Source organism: Symsagittifera roscoffensis, chromosome 7, assembly GCF_963678635.1.
Source record: "Symsagittifera roscoffensis chromosome 7, txSymRosc1.1, whole genome shotgun sequence".
NCBI classification, from domain to species: Eukaryota; Metazoa; Xenacoelomorpha; order Acoela; family Convolutidae; genus Symsagittifera; species Symsagittifera roscoffensis.
In genome coordinates this window covers 52,427,467-52,445,005 of record NC_087068.1, presented here as the reverse complement: position 1 = coordinate 52,445,005, position 17,539 = coordinate 52,427,467, and the positions used below count along the sequence as shown (strand labels likewise).

Sequence of the window (17,539 nt, the reverse complement as noted above, 5' to 3'; positions counted from 1 at the left end):
AGAGAGTAGTGTGATTTCATGTCGTACTTTCAAATGTTTAGATGTTTCTGTCGGTGAGACATTTGTTATTGGGATTTCGTTTTCTAATATCGAAATATAACTATATATTATTGCGAAAACTTCATTTGTGAATATGGAGTTTGCTCTTTGTGAGTTATGATATTGGATGCTTTTTATATATTCTGAAAAAACTTTTGAAAATTCTAAATCAAGATCGTCTGTTTGTATAGTATATGTTCTATTATTATGGTTTGGTGAGGTGAATTCTATAGAGTAGATTCCATACTGTTGTGTTATGTTGCATATATCTTTTAAGTAGTGATCTATGATTTGTCTTTTGATTTTTACATCGGGGAACTCTGTTTTACATGGACTGATTCCGGGTTCAAATAAATTTACGAGTAAATTTTGACAAAATATGTGTTGTCCTCTATCAGTATCTGCGTCTACTATAAAAGGAAAGATTTCATCATCATCTGGAGTTTCGTCACCTGGAGTGTGCGTTGAGCTCATTTTTTCGTTCGATGACTGTTAATATGTAATTATTAATGTGTCGAATTGGTTGATTCCAATTGTATAGATGTACTGGTTTGTGTTTGTACTGCTTTTTTATTCTTCTTTTTCCTCTTTGTGATGAATTTGAAGTTGTTTCTGAGTCAGAAAAATATAATTGATCGTGAAGTGGGTAATTTTTATCTATTGATTCTTTTAGTTTGTAAAGTTCGTCTAAACTGTTGGTTTCTGATTCTGAAAATGCGTTTCGGTTTTTTGAAAATCTTTTTCGTGTTATTTGTCTTTGTTTAGTTATTATTTTCCTCTTTAGTGTTTGTCGTTTTGTGCGAATGTATCCAACTGTTTGTGTATGAGGTGTGATTACAAGGTCGTATTTTTTGTTATCTATTTCACAATTGTGTAAAATGATTGTTTGTTTATTTCCTAGGTTTTTAAATGACATAAGGTTTAGAATGACGGATGCAAAAAGTTGTTAAATGATTTCTATTTTCTTAAACTGTTAGTTCTTACGATTTTTTGGTTAGCTTAACCTGGGTCTATTTGTTCAGGGTTGGAGAGAAAAGTATATCGATTCCGAAGAATGATTTTTTACTTTCTCGTGGCTAGTATAAGTTAAGGTGTTAACTTACTTAATCTTACTTAGGGGTAGTGATTGTGTTCAAGGGTTGGAGAATAGTAAATCGATCCACAAGGTTCAGGTATAATTAGAACGCGAGTAGTTCGTTAGATACTATTTTAAACTTACTAAGTCTAAGATTTATCCTGGGTCTGGTAAGAGGGGGGGTCAAGTGAAGGATGAATAACCGAAGTTCTTCACTGTTTATCCTAATTTGAATGATTAGTTTTGTTTAAAAATTTCTATTAGTCTTAGGTCTTTAGAAAGGGTTGGGTAGTGAATCGACGTTTGAGGTCGTTAGACACTAATTAAGTGGGTGGGGGAGAACAAAGTTGTTCTGTTTGATCCAAGGATAAGCCTTGATGATCAAATTTAAAATTTAATTAAGTAGAAAATGATTTAAGATCCAAGGATAAGCCTTGATGATCTGGTTTTAAAATTAAGTGAATTTAAGTTTTAATAAAATTTTAAATGTGTGTAAAGGAAAGATTTAGTGTTTTATGATGTTAGTGAGTTGATGATTGCTGTTATGTTTTAGATGATGAAGCTGGAACAACAGGATGATTTATGATTACTAACCATTTATTGTCATGCTACTAATTTTTATTTTTATTTTCCAATAAATATTTTTCAAACATGTTTTGTATAATACTGCAGAGTTTTAGGAAAACGATCTTAGATCTTTTTATCAATCGTTATTGTATAATATTAATTTTGTTTAGCGCCTTAAATGATTTTGAAGAGTAACTTCAAGGTTTTATGTTTGCAAATGGAAATCTAAATTCATTGCAAGTAGTATTCGAAATATAAAAGTTTGTTCTGGCTTTTGCCGAACTATCATATAACTATACGGCAAGTTTTTACTTTGTCGTATGTCGTCTTTGGTTCGAGGTCTTCTTCCAATTCCGGGTAGTTCTATTATGGTTCGGAATATTGGCTCTGATCTATTGAGTCGGAGAGACATTTCAATTAAATTATTGTCGTATAACATTTTGTAAATGTTTTTGTCTAATTTCTAATCTATTTTTGGTTAATTCTAATCTAGTAAGGTCTTGTTCGAGACTTATGGTTGCACCAGATGAGTTAGGACCGAAGTGTAACTCATAGAGTAATTTCGGATAGGGTACACCGTCTGCTCGTCACGCTATCTTATTTTCGGCCGGATAGATTCGTGCAACTTCTTAGTCTAATACCGATCCTAATCTTACTCTTATACTATCTAGTCTCAGGTTGTTTAACTAGTCTCTGCTAGGCTCAATAGATCTAGGGTATACTGGTTTATTGCGGCTGCTGAAGTGCTCGGGAGAGTCCAACTAATTTCTAAGTTAAATTCAAATCTCTCTGGTGCTGAAATTACAAGTAACTTCAGCACTTACAAATAAGTGGGTTGTTAGTTAGATGGATCATGATTGGTTAATATTAAATACTTTACATTGGTAAAACATTTAATTTATCCAATCATAAAATATAGTTTAGATCAGGTTCCAGTAGGTTATAAATGCATTTTAAAAATAAATTATAAAACAATTTGTGTAGGTTGTTATTACATTTTTTAATAGCTACACAGGAAAAAAAGCTGACAATCGGTACAAAAAAATACTCAAAATAAAAAAAACAGGTTTCTTATGTCAAAAACGTTGAATAAATCATCATCATTTTGAAAGATGATTTTTTGCTATTTTTTAGTTAAAACGACCTGCAAAATTTTGTTTTGTGAATATGATCAGTACAAGAACAGGAGTATTGGTGGATTTCAATCAGTTTCCCTCGAATGCTCAACAATATTCAGGTCGATAAGCTTGAACTTCTATGCTTGCCAGCGTCGAGACAGTCAACTTATGCTTCATCTCCAAAACTCATCGAGAATTTGCAATTTTACGATTGAAAGTCTGCGGTCGATAAGCTATTTGCAGTCCAGCACAAAGTCGAAAACATAGACACTTGATGCTGGGCCAGAAAAGCGAAACAATTTTCAAGCACAGTAGGAACGTTGGTTGGTTACTGGCTGTTTTGAGTAACTTTGTTGAAAAACTAATTGTTTTTTGAATTAAAGACAGCTCAAATTTCTTAAAATAGACCTCTATCAGAGTGTTGCAATCAACAACAATCAATGCAAAAAAATTCTTTACATCAAATTAGAAGTTTCAGGGAGAAATTTTTCAAGATTTTGAGAAATTAGATTTCCCGCAATATAAAACTTCATTTTAAGCATTTAATTGCAAATTTTCAAGCATTTTTTTGTTCAACTATTGTCATGAAAAGTCACCTGAAAGGCTTACACTCTGATGTTAATTCATTTTATCAAAAAAATGATAGTCGGAAAGGTCGCTACATGCAGTCAAAGCAAAGTTAACACATTATCGAAGCGTAGATCGAGCACAGTCGAAACATTGATTGACCAAAGTTTGAAAAAACAAAAACTAGCGTGATCAGACCGTAAGAAAATGGTTTTGTAATCCTATATAATGATGTATGTGTCACGCAAACAAGCGGCAATTGGGCTTCGAATTTATCCAAAAACCAAAAAATCTAACTATTTTCTTGGCCTTGAGATCTTTTTTTTTGTTCTTAGAAATCAAATTCAATTTTTCAAAAGTTTTAATATGTTAACTTGAAGCTTGATATTTCTAAAATTCGTCAAAAAAACATATGTAAGCAAAACTCTTATCAGTGGCTTCGTGAGCCCAAGAAAAAAATATTTTTGACATCCAATTAGTTTTCAAACTTATCGAAGAGTTCAATTCTTAATTTCGCTTTAATATCATGTTTTTTTATTTAATGAAACCAGATTTTTGTAGAGAAAAAATTTTTAAAAATTTTGTTTTCGGAAATCAGAGCTGAACTTTTTTCACTGTGATGTTCATTTTTGAATGTATCCAGACACACAATCTGATTTTTTTTTCTTATATTGACCTCAAAACTTACCAGCAGTTATAAGTCCAGACAACCGCAAAAAGTTAGTAAAGTTTATTAATTACTAGCCAAAAAAGAAACAGAAAATTATATTGTACGAAATGAATAAACATTTTTTATTGAAAAAATTGAATCAACTGATTCGTTGTGATTGCTTGGTACTTATTTGACGATTTCAATGCTTGAGAGTATACGTTATTGTTCCGACTTTCGACACGAAAGTAACGGAATATTTGTGATCGGGGTGGGTTTTTTTTCTTCAGACAAATTTCGACTTTTTAACTAGACATTTTTGACGGAATTTTTTATTTCATTCAAAAGGTATTGTTGTCTTGAGCTCAAATTTGAAAAGATTATTTACCTGTGACCGTTTTTTGTAAAGTTACGCGGGTTTAAAGATTGCCATTTTGGCCAATTTGGGACAATTAACTCGCGATATATTTCGCGCTATTAACGCGTAAGCGGAGAGTTAATCCCTCTTAAAAAACGTTCCTAATTGGTTGAAAAAAGCTTATTTGCCATAATTGATTTGTTACAAGGAGCAAATTTTATCCTTTTGTACTTTATATGGCGTGTGGGGGGATGATTTTCATAAAAAATTTCAAATTTTAGAAAAAAAATTTTTTTTTCATTTTGTTTTATTTCATTAATTTTTTTAAATGTTATTACTGCTCGATATACCTTAAAATGCAGTCGAAACATTCAAGGCTTTGCACTGATACGAGCATTCTTGTTTCTATAGCTATCATTTTTGAATCTGGTAATTGCGCAAATTGCATTTAATTTGATTAACTCATAAAACAAATTAATTGAAGTTGTTCAAATGAGATTTGAATTTGTACACTGTAGCAGCGTAGAGTTTTGATTCTAGCTATACAAGATTTTTTAAATTGACCGATAAAGATTGTTAAAAACGACTGGAAGAACAATTTCCAATGTTACAAATGTTGTTACAAATGTTGAAGAAGAACTTTTTCTTTCTGTCATTTAACCTTCTCAAAGTCCAATTTTCTCATAATAAATAGCTTAGAATATCTTCTTTTGGCCAAAACGCATTAATTTGACCGAAACGCTTGTTACAGCAATTATCACACGAACCAAAAAAAATTTTTTCCTTCACTACCTGTAATTGCTATATTTCTATACTTCAAGATCAACTATTTACCTATAAAGATTTACCTGAAACATTTCTTTATTTAAAGATCTGATTTCTGCTTTGTGGTTAGAGTAGGGTAGAGTAGAGTATTCATTTGCACTTTTTCGAAACTGACTTACAATATTAGCACACCACAAAAATGCTTTATGGTCAGAGTTTTTAATAATTTTTTTATTCATTTGCACAACTTTTTGAAAACTACTTACAATTAGCTCACCTTAAAATTGAAACTTTGATTTCCTCATAAATAAAATAGGAAACATTTAAAGATTGTTTAGTTATCCGCACAATTGGTGCACATTATTACTGGAAACTTTTCCAAACTGCAGCTGTTTTACTGTTTGCAATTTAAAAAATCAGTCAATAGTTTTCCTGATAAATCTAAATTTTAACAAGACATTTTTCAAAGTTCCGATGAAAACTCGGGAAAAATGCGTGTCACATGTTATTCACTCGTTCAATCATGTGAAACTACTTGTTGTTCTAACGTGATTTAATTGGAAGCTCCACAAAAGTTTGTCCTTATGTAATCACATGCCTGAATTCAAGATTTTTTTCAAGCTTTACTTTAACCTGAATGCTCATGTTTATTTTTCTAAGTTTTTCTAAAATAATTCTGTGCGGACGGATGGCGTTTTTTTAGATTTTCGTTTTGTAAGTTAATCGTTTTTCGCATTTTCTTTTGACTTGCTTATATATTTTTTGCTATTAAATGCTGATTGCTTTGATTTGCTGCATGACGCAATGGCAACTGTTTGTAAATGTTAATAAAGGTTTTATCACCTGCGGCAATGCAAAATGGATTAGTAACATCTGTATTTATTTTTTCATTGATGACGATATGAAATTTAAAAGCTTTCTCTTGACGCAGTTTATGAAAACTATTTTAGTTTTTTGAGTTTTCATAAGATAGATTGGATAAATAGTTTTTGATTCTGTGACGCTCTAAGAAAATTAGTTAGGCTCTTAAAAAAGTTTCATGAAAAGCGAGTTTTTCAAATTTTGAGAAGCTTGATTCAAAAAAATTTTGAGAAAATAATTATTAAAAAAAACATTTTCATGTAGATGGCAATAGCAATAAAAAATTTCAATTTTGGCACTTGAATTCAGAACTTTTTTTCTTCGCAAACAAAATAACCTGATAATCTAAGATAACCTGATAATATAATTTTTTTGATCCTTATAAATCTTAATGGTAACTGCACTTAAAAAAGCTGATGATAATTGTCGCATCTTTTTTGTAAAACAACCTTAAAAAGCGATTGAGTAAAGGTTCTACTTTAAATCTCAATTTTCCATATATAAATTTTAGATTTTTCTGAAAGCCATATTTCGCTAAAATTTGGCTCATAAAAATAAAATCGGGCTGAGGTAAACAAGTTTAAGATCTGAGGCCGGAAACGCAATCTATAGGTTGTTGTTAACATTGACTATTTTGTAGAATCAAACCGAATCCATGCAAATTGAATTCGAGATTCACTAGTTTTTTTGTAACTATGATAACTAATATCAGAACAGAAATTTAAAAGTTTTAATCTACTTCATTCTTGTTCACACTTAGTTCGGAAGAAAAGCTGAAACTGAAATTTCATCCAACTTCGAAAACAATTACAACACTAACTCTGGAACCCCTCCCCCCTTGTAAAACAGAATTCAAATAGGTGCAATTCAGAATTCAAACAGAATGCAAATAGGTTCAAACTTATTAACAGGATGTTAATCGAAAAACCCCTTCCATCGACTTCAGAAAAATTGAAGGAAAATGAATATTTTGATATGTCCACTCCTGGTCAAAGATAATGCATACGCCCCAGGTGAAAAATTTAATTGAAAAGGGAGCTACTTTTAATTTCCTGTCTGAGCCTTGTAATATTCGTTCAGTTTATAAAAAACTAAATTGTTTTGTATTTGTTTATATTTGGCAAATAAATGCGGACTTTTTTGATTTTTGTCTTGTTTTTATCAGAATCCACAGCAGAAATTGCTGTAAGATATATAATTGTTCCGATTTTTCTTCACTTTGTTTCGTTTTTATTCAATGGATATCTGAATTTTGACCATTTTCAAACCATAGCAGCCGAATGGTGGTTTATTTTTGTATACCTTCAAGGTATATTTTTCAGCCAATCACATTTAAGCTTTTCGCAAAAAAAAACAAACCCGTTAAGCGCGCCAGTGGTTAGTTTTATTTTGTTTTTGTAAAACCAAGCTTAGGCTTGCTTTTTTGCCACAAAAATTTAGCGTCGATCGAACAAACAAAAAAGCAACTGATTTGTTTGTCTTGATTTGCTGAAAAGTGAAAAAACAATACGAATTGTTCAGCTGGTTTCATAGGCGTTATTTTCCATCCTCATAATTTAGTTACATTTCAAACGGGTAAAAAGTATTTTAAACACTCCCACTGAAAAAATTCAACACTCCCTTTGAATGGTATAGTTCTAGTTTCCATAATTGTTTGAAACTAATATAAAAAATTGAAAATAATTTCTTTCCTTTTTCTTAAATTTCAAAAACTTCAGATGGCTTCGAGCAATTCAACTTATGTTACTTCTAATGTGTCCAATATCACTTCAAACAATGCCGCTGATCAAAATCTGTAAGTTCATTTGTCCAGAAAGATAAATTTCTTGAAAAATAGTTGCGCATTTCATTTTCAATATATTTCATTTAGTTAATATTTTTGAGAACACTTTGCTTTTATGCTTTTTGATTCAAGAAGAGAAATTTTTCCAGTTTTAGTTTGTTTTTCTATAAACTGTTTCAATTTTCCATCTTTTTTAGTGCATTTGGTAATTGCTTCTCCGCGTTTACTATATGTCTATCATGTGAAACTTTTCTAGCGTTTAACTTAAAAACAATTTGCATTTATTAGAGGGGGGTCGCTATAGGGGTTGCGTTGGGGTGTGTAGGAGGAAGGTGGGTAGCATATGATATTTTTTGCTATTCGTCACATGAATAATTATGTACTGATTTCTAACTTATAGCTTCCACTTTTAGTAGACACGCCGTATAGGATCGCGTAAGCTCACTTGTGACAATAATTTTCTAAAAACATATATTAAAACTAAAAGTTTAAAAAAGATTAGACGGCTGCTGTACAAGTTGAACATAAGGATCCCATTTCAGTTGATTTTGCAAAAAATATTTATTTATAGAATAACCAAAAACATGTACTAAAAATTAGCGAAAGTAAACTCTTATCAATTTTAAAAAGTGCTTGAGATTTAGGACTAGTTTGATAGGGGATAAACAATCCTCAGCTGGAAAGCAAACTGAAAAGAGGAAAAATTTAAACCAATTTATCTCGACACTCAGTGATTTTTCAAAATCTTTTTTTTTACTTCCAATCACAAATAATAAAACTTCAATATGTTACCAAAAACGGTACGTAAAAAGAAAAAATTATGCGGTAAAAAGTGTGATTTATCTATTGGCCCATATATCCATACCGAGTTTTTTTGAAAAATTCAATGTATATTTTTCTTTTAGTTTTTGTTACTTATCTCTGTAGCCTAAACTTTTTGATTATTACTTTTAAGTGATTTTTTTTGTAAATCTATGCTATCAAAGCACAAAATGTTACTTTAATTTTCAGTTTTTAATTAGTTATTGTCTAAAATATCAGCTTAAAATTTTTTTTGTGATTCTTTTAAACACATTATTTTTCTAAAATCTTGAAAAAAACTGATCTACCCAATATGACAAAAATGCTTATCATACAATACCATATTATGGAAAAAAATGCTTATCATTCGGTTCCACTCAATTCCATAGAATAAAAAAATCGTATGAAAATCACATGATAACCATTTTTTCTATACAATGGAATTGTAAGATAGCCATTTTTTCCATTAATTGGAATTGTTTGATAGGTGTTTTCGCCTCAAGCCAAAAAGTTGTTTTTTGTTTCTAATTTTGTTTTCTGAAACAATTTGGGTTCTGTTTGCAACCGAACCCAAGTGACAAAGACCTTGCTTACTCAAAGCAGCTAAGGTTGGACGGTCTTGCATTTACAAGGCATAGAAAACGACCTAAAGTGTTGTCGAGCTGTCGTTCACAATTGATATAACAAAATTAAAAAACTTTTAATTTTTGGAAAAATTTTTCAACGATGATTATTTTAAATTTTTGAATTTTCAAAATATCAGACATTGATCAGGGCATACATAAACACGCCATACAAAGGAAATAGGAATAAAAAATTTTCGAAAAATGTTTGTTTGCGTAAAAAATTCGATTTGCGGTTGAAAAAAAAAATGGGGCAAATTTTCAAAACTTTTTGTGTCGCGGCTAAAGTTTTGTTTATAAAAAAATGATTATCATACCATTTCCATAGAATGAAAATTGTATGATAAACATTTTTTGTCAAAAAAATGAAAAAAATGGGCCAATTTGATCTAACTTAATCAGAAAACGAATCAAGCTCATTTAAACTTACAAAAAAATTCTTTTTAAAGGTTTTCCTGAAAAAAAATCAACAAAAAAAGCTTATCATACAATTTTCATAAATGGAAATCCTATGATAAACATTTTTTTCCGTAAAACCCATGCATGGAATTGTATGATAAGCATTTTGTTTTTGTCAGGAACTGTATGATAAGCATTTTTTTTTCTATGAAGGTCAACCCGGGTAGTTGCAAATTTATATTTTTAAATTTTGAATGGAGCATTAATTGAAAAACCAAAAACTATGAGTAGTTGTCTGTCACTGCGCTTAGCGTAAATTCATATATACTTTTTGATTTTAGTCGGACAAAATCTTGGTTTCAATGTATACCCAGGATGACTAAAAACGCTATCTATGCAACTTTCATGAAACGAAAAATGCCAATTAGAAAATTTTGATGCATTTCCATTTGTACAGCAAATTGCATAAAAGATCCATGATATGCTTTTCTTCATTCATGAAATTTTTTCAAAAAAAATGTCAAATAATGCCTTAAATTAATCTAATTTTTGTGTAATCTCGACTACGTATAAGTAATCGCGATTAAATTTTGCATGCAGATAAATGGAAAAAGTTTTCTGTATAAGTAAAAAACTTGTTTTGGATTTGAAATGAAAATATTTTTGCTTCAGGGGTATTTTTTCAACTATTTTATAAAAATTTTAGCGTGCCTATCAGGAAAATGCTAATCATACAGTTTTATTTCATAAAAATTGTTTAATTAGAGTTTTTTGCCTAAAATTTTTTTCATTTTTGTATATGACGAAACTCGCGCATTTAATTGCAAAAGTGCACAACATTTTTATGACTCAACATTTTTATATATATTTTGATGAATAAATTTTATGTATAGTTTTTCTGGTCTGTGGAGGTCAACCCGGGTATAATCGAAATCTTAGCAAGTGCTAAATTAGATATCAAAAGAGAGCCAAACAGTTCCAATTAAAATTCCAAAGTTTATTCGGTTTACTTCTTTATTTCTGTTTACCAAATTCAGGTTCGCTGTTCATTCATCTTCATTAAGTTATAAAACCTACAATAAAATGGAAAAAAAAATTCAAAGTTTTGGACCGCAGGAAACTTCTGAAGCTGCGCAACTGACTTTTGATGTTCCAGTTTCTGACATAATTCGGGTTTTTGACATAATGCAACTTCATGCAAATTTTGTAACTGGAAAGATCTGCCGATAAAAGAGCATTGTAATAATATGGTCATCTAGTTGATTTGTCGAAGTTGTCGAAGTCAACATTTATATATATATATATTTTGTTGAACAAATTTTATGTTTAGCTTTTCTTGTCTTTGGAGGTCAACCCCGGTATAATCGATATCTTAGCAAGTGCTAAATTAGATATCAAAAGAGATTTAGCACTTGCTAAGAAAATAATCTATTAGTTTTTAGCAGTTTTTATGCATCCTGAACATTTTGATTTTACCAAGTCAGGTAGAGATGAAAAACTGAAACAATTTAGAAAGAAATTATTTCTTTAAACAACTGCTCAATAATCCGTGATAAACTTTTTAGGAAGACTGTGCTAGTTTTTACTTATTCTTGTCGGTAAGTTTTAAACAAATTATTGAATCTTCCGACTCTCTTTTAACGCCGATTTACAGATTTTCGGCCAAAAAAATGGTCAAAAAATGAAGAAAAAAAAGTGTTTTTAGACTTTGATTTTTGAAATTAATTTCCCAACAAAAATAAAGGTGAAAAATAATTATAATGAGCAAGGAAAATAAAAAGAGTCGCAAAGCACTGACGAAACGATTGAAAAAAAAACAGGTTCAGCGAAATAGGAGAAAATGGCATTAAATCGGAAAAGCAACAAACCTACCAGCAGAACCAAAACAGAGTTCGAACGAAAACCTTACTGAAAGCCTTACCAAGAACAAAAGTCTTACTATGAACCGAAAACTATGTAAAAAAGAACAGAAGCATCAATGAGAGCTAATGAAACCTAAGCCAAAGGCAAAGCACTACTGCAGTCGGACCAACGTCTGAATTACGTCAGAATATTGAGGAGCGAACAGTAATGCAAGAGGAGGAGAAAAAAATCACAATGCAGAGCCCAGAAGACAAAAGGTTGTCTAAGCAGCGAATCATGAGAAAGTGACAGAAGTGACAGAACAACTGTTATCTCTATAAACCAGAAGAAAATACGAACCAACGCCAAAAATTTTGGGTTCAAAGCAGAAGCAGGCAAAATTTAAGAAAGTAGACAGATACAAAAAGCCGCAGGAAATAGTAAACGCATTTTGGTATCACGATTTGTCGATGAAAGCATGGAAAAAATAGGCAGATCAAGTGCTCACGAGAGAAATGCAGAAGATAGCAGAGGAGATTTCAAGAAACAAGAAACATCGAGCCAAAAAAAGAAAATTCAAAATTCGACCGACCTCGAGGGTTTTCAAAAGACTCGAGTCTGGATGGATCGGATGTAATGAGAACTGCAAAACTCAATCAAAACAGGGAACAACAGAATTTGGGGATCTAGAAGGACGCCCGGTTAAAGAATTACTAACAGACGAGGAAATAGAGGAGAATTTGTCAAAAACAGCACAGAATCAACTTGCGAATTTCAAGAACAATGCTGAGAGACCTTTGTAAACAAGACTCACTGTGCTTGCGAGAGTTGTGTTCCGAAAAAAATTGGTACGATCCCAAAAACAGATCCCAAAACTGCCAGGAAATCGAGCTGAAATTTGGATCTCGAAATGAAACAAAAGCTTTAAAGTAGAAGAGAAAAAAATCGAAGAGAAAAAATAACAATTCAAAATTTTTAAATTGAGTATCAAAACTTCTTGTGTTAATATATATTTTCTTATATCTGAAAAAAAATTTCTGTTGACGTGAGACTATGGTACTACACAGGCAGCAACCTTGAAGCATTATATTTAGGTGAATTGTTAAAGTTAACTTATTTTCATCGTTGTACCAAAGTCAAGGTTACAACCAATTGTCAATCAACGCAGCTGAAACGCTCAGTTGGTTTAAGCTACAGCAACAATTTAGCAACTGGAAGAGTGTTCTTAAAGATATTCATGTAAGCTTAGGTTTAAAGTTTGACCACAAATTTTTGCGTACAACCATTAGTAAATTTTTTAGATTATCAAAGCCGCATACGCTTTAGAAGAACAAATAATTTTGAACGCAGGTAATATAACAAACTGTTGAATCAGAGTAGCGAAAGTGCTTTCAACTTCAAACTATCCTACCTCTGCAAAAAATTACCCCAGCTGATCTATCTAGAGACCTGGGCATCAAGAATTATATTCGAAAAATTTGCAAAGTTTTGTTCCGGTTTACGTCAAAAATGCTTGTTTTAAAAAAAAACGTCGAGCTCAAATATTCCGACCAAATATTCGATGTTCCGTATGCCCTGTAACTAGAGTGAGTTCTATAATTTTGAGTGATTTGACTAATTTTTACTAATATGACTATTTACTTTGGAATGATGATTTGGGTATAGGACAATTCTTCACGCTTTAAAAACTCACAATTGCAGTTTCAGCCTAATAGGTACATTTTCCAAAGTTGTAAGCGGAATCCGCATAAATTTGCGGATTCCACTTACATTTGCGGAATTGGCTTACATTTGCAGAATCCGGAACAACTGCCTATATTTGCTTGTTGCGGAATCCGCAACAAAATCAATGTGACGAAAAAATTTACGTTAGAGGTACTTGTACGCGGAAACCACTAAAATTTTGTAAGTGGAATCCACTTACATTTTGGAATATGTTCTAAGACTTGTCTCTGGAATCCAAGAACATACAGACACAAAATTGTGCGCCTATCCACTGCACAATTTGGTCTCGTAATGATAAACTAATCTAGAACAATGTCAGATCCTGTTTTTTGCAAAGCCCTGTTTTTTTTGCAAAGTTGTTCAAGCCCTGTTTTATTTATCAATCTTGCAATGCCCTGAACTACTTTTCAAACTGTCTCTTCATTTGCATCAAAAGTTTTTTTCTAAGAAAAACTTTGGAAAGCATAAAATTTGGAGAAAATTAAGGATCAAGTGAATATTTGAGGCCAAGAAATAAAACGACTGATAAAGAGGCCTCTATTTTTTTTTCAAATGATTTTGTAGCGCGGGTTGTTTTACTATGCATAAGTAGTTTGCGTTATTCTTTCATCCTTGTAAATAGCATCTTCAAAGCGCAAATAAATTAGTCCAATGCATAGTCAAAATGGCAAGTTTTAAGCCCCAGAACAAAACAAAAATAATTGAAGGCAATTTTTGATTTTTCAACTCAAGGGAGTCAATATCCTAAATTCTGTAAGAATTTTTTGTTGAAAATTTTTACCTCAATTGCCGAATTTATACTGAAAGAAAATCCTCAAACTGAATGAATTTAAGCTGAATGAAAATTTCAAATATTTTTTTGAAATGCGGATCAAAAAAGATCATAGGCATAATAATTTTTTCTACATTCGAAATCAGGAAGTTGTTTTAAAAGTTTTTGTTGATCGCCGAAACGGGTCTGAACAAATCACTTGTTCTCGAGCATATATAGTTCCCGTTTATTTCCTCAAAAGTTCGAATGAAAAAATATGATATTAAGTTAAACAAATTACAAGACGCTTTGGAAAACTTCAAAATGAGACAATTTTTTGAACTTTCTTGAACTTTTCATCTATAAAATGCAAAATTTAATAAATCATTTCACGCTTTTCCAATCAAGGTTTCTCATAATTTTGGTCCCTAAATAGGCTTTGAATTGACACTGAATACGTTCTGTCCCACGCTCATAGTTGAATCAAGTTATTATTATTCTCTACTGCATGTTCAATTTTGATGTCTGTGACATGAAAAACTTAATTAACGGCACTAAAGTTGTCTGTTCAAAAAATGAAAATTCCAAGAAAAATGACTAGACTGCTGTTGAAATACAATTTTTATCTCTTTCAGCAACCAATTTTGATCTAGTTGAGCTCCCAAAATTGAGAATTATGTTTCTGCCTATCAGTTTTTTAACCCTAGTGCTGTGAAAAATGTATGTTCTATATCGTAAATTCACTGAATCTAGACTGACTGGTTTTAGTCGTAACGGTTAGCAACAATAACTCAAAGCATACACAGATTTAACTAAGATTGGCAGGTAGTAATCAATTGTTAGCCGCACCAAACACATGGCCAAAACCAATGGCGCCAAACAACATAATATATAGTTAAAGACTAGGAATAATATATATATATGACATTCCCTCAACGATCATTTTTTAAAAAGACGTTTTAAAAATTATCCGAGGGATAAATGTTTGAGTTTTAGACCCGCAGTGGTCCACCCTCTCCCTGGGCATAAGTTTTAGGTTTAAATAGTTTTGCTTTCATCTTCCAAGTTTTATCTTCCTGCTTAGTTCGTGTCCCGCTCTCTGTCTTCCTCTCCTTTGGTCGTTCTCGTTTTGAATATGCTGTCTATCATAACCCCGCCGAAATTGGATACCGCCATCCGTTTTCTGGTACTTTTCCTTGATCCTGTCCCATCTTGGTGTTCTGATTCCTGGCTAGAATACGATACAAGACGTAGACGTCGCCCTCGCTCCCCTTTCTTCTTGGCTTGTTTTCCCGGCTGTCCTTCGTTTCTCAAATTCGAACCGCTTCCCCCTTGTTCAGTATTCATGGTTTGGACTTCAGTGTCCACTCCCTTGGATGTTGGAACGCCGCTTCCTTTGGATAAGTTGGGTTTTTCCGCTACGCCCTCTGCATCTTTAGACACCTTTGGTGCATTCGATTCCACGCCCCGATCGGATGCAACTGTTGTTTGCCCTGCGTATCGTGAAATCGTTATTGACTCGTACTCCGAATCCGAGTCTGCCTCCTCCGCAGAATCCCGAGTTGGTGATATTTCTCGCGTTCTAATCTCGGCTGTACTCCGTGTACTTGTCCCCGCCGCCTGCTCGTTTTGTGCTTGTTTCAATTCCGCCCGACGTTTCAGCGCACTCATAGTTGGGGGTGGTAGTGTTATTTTGCTCGCAATTTTCGGCGCATTGGGCTTGAGGAATTTCTCAGCAACTCCACTTTTCCTAAGTACAGAGCCATTTGCTAAGGTTAGAGTATGCTTAGATTCACTAACTACTTTCTGATTTATAGGTCTATACCTTTTATTACTGTCCTTTAGTCGTTGGAACAAGAGCTCCGTCCGCTTGCTTGGCTTTTTGGACTTGCCCCCATGTCTTGTTTCACGCCAACCATTGGTGTTCCATCCGCCGCCGAAACAAGTTGCTCTTGTGTTAATCGTCTAGGGTGGCTCATGTGTTCGACGTCATATTCAACGTCAGACCGTTCCTCCCAATCAGTTGCCATAGGTTGGGGTATATTCTGATTTCGTGGGTTCGTAGAATCTTAATAGGCAGATTTTTTTTTCAACACTCTGTCCCAATTTAGATTTTGCAAGGTTGGTTTTTTCGTGAGATTCCGAAGGACCGTGTTTGCTTCCCTGCCGTGATGAGCTTCAAACGGCGATATTTTAAGTGTAGCATTCGGAGCAAATCTCAGAGCACTCAAGGCTCGTTCTATCATTGATTCCAAATTTCCGCTATCTTTTTCTTTTGCGTAAGTTAAAACAAAATTTATCAGGCTTCCAATGGTACGTTCGACACATCCGGTAGCGCGGTGGTCATTCACGGGTGAATATATTATTTCTATTCCTTCGGAATTGCAAAATAATTTAACCGCCTTCGATGTAAAACTTGATCCTTGGTCCATAAAAATTTTCCTAGGGACACCATGTTGAGATATGTATTGCTTAATAAACTTAAGGACCTTATCGCTTTTATTATTCCCGCAGATCATTGCAGAGGGCCAGCGTGAGAATCGATCAACCGCTACCAAAACATATTTACTCGATTCATTTAGATATCTAATGGGGTCCCAAAAATCTAGCTGTAGGCATTCATTTGGCTCCCGTGGTTCATAGACTTTCCCAATGTCACCTTTAGCGCATAATGGTTTAAGGTTTTTACCTGCATCCGTGCATTCCTTGCACCCATCCGCAGCTGCAACTAAACTCCGGTGGAGATAGGGGAACCAGGCATCCCTTGCTGCATCGAACATGTTCGAGCGCCCGTGGTGAAAACAATGTATTCGATTGGCCACTGCATTCCTGAGTGGTATGGGGATGACGAGTCGTTCGTCCATCCACAGGCAATTCTCCCGCACATGGAAAACCTTTGCGTGCTGTCCGAGGTAGGCACCCATTGCTCTGACCTTCTTCTCCAACTCCGGATCCTTACTTTCCACCAGTTCTTTTATCGCACGCATCTGAGGGTCCCCTTTATAGTTTGCCTCGACTAATTTAAGGTTGAATAGTTCCGGCAGTGCACTGCTTTTCCGGACAATCTTACAGTCCCGGGGGATCACTGACATAACGACATTTCCTCCGGCTGGGTTTGCCGCTGGAAATAACTCGCCTCCGAATGCCGAAGGAATGGAAATTACCGTGTTACATCGGATGTCCCTGGTATGTTTGATCTCCGCCTCCAGTCGTGCATCTACTATCTCCACCTTGCTGCAACTGCCGCTCGTGATCTCTGGGTATTTTAACAATAATTTATTTAACTTCTTCAAGTTTAGTGATGTCATTGTAGAAGTATTTGTTTTAGTAAAAAGAGAATTACTGTTTACAGTGGAATTAATATCAGACTCACGTAGTTTACATTCAGTAATTGACTTCACGATTTTCGCGCCTTCACGGTCATTGCACTCAGCTTTGCGTTTTACTGGCTTCTGATTGGTTGGCCGACAGTCACGCGTTTTGACGCCCTCTTCCGATGGAAAGTTAATTCGATCATTTCCAACTTGTATATCTTTAGCTGAAACAATTGATTCCTTTGGTGCTTTGATAATCCTTTTATTGGTATTAATGTAACCAAGTGAATTGGTAATTGACT

General features: G+C 33.3%; 1 protein-coding gene across 1 annotated transcript in view; it reads left to right on the top strand.

Annotated features, from left to right (window-relative positions):
• The first annotated feature begins 7,372 nt into the window (after positions 1-7,372).
• Positions 7,373-17,539, top strand: part of LOC134851401 (growth hormone secretagogue receptor type 1-like) — a 59,168-nt gene continuing 49,001 nt past the window's right edge. Inside the window, exon 1 of the mRNA XM_063867466.1 lies at positions 7,373-7,794. Within this exon, the coding sequence (XP_063723536.1) occupies positions 7,718-7,794 (77 nt within the window). The 5' untranslated portion in view covers positions 7,373-7,717. The remainder of the gene's footprint in view (positions 7,795-17,539) is intronic.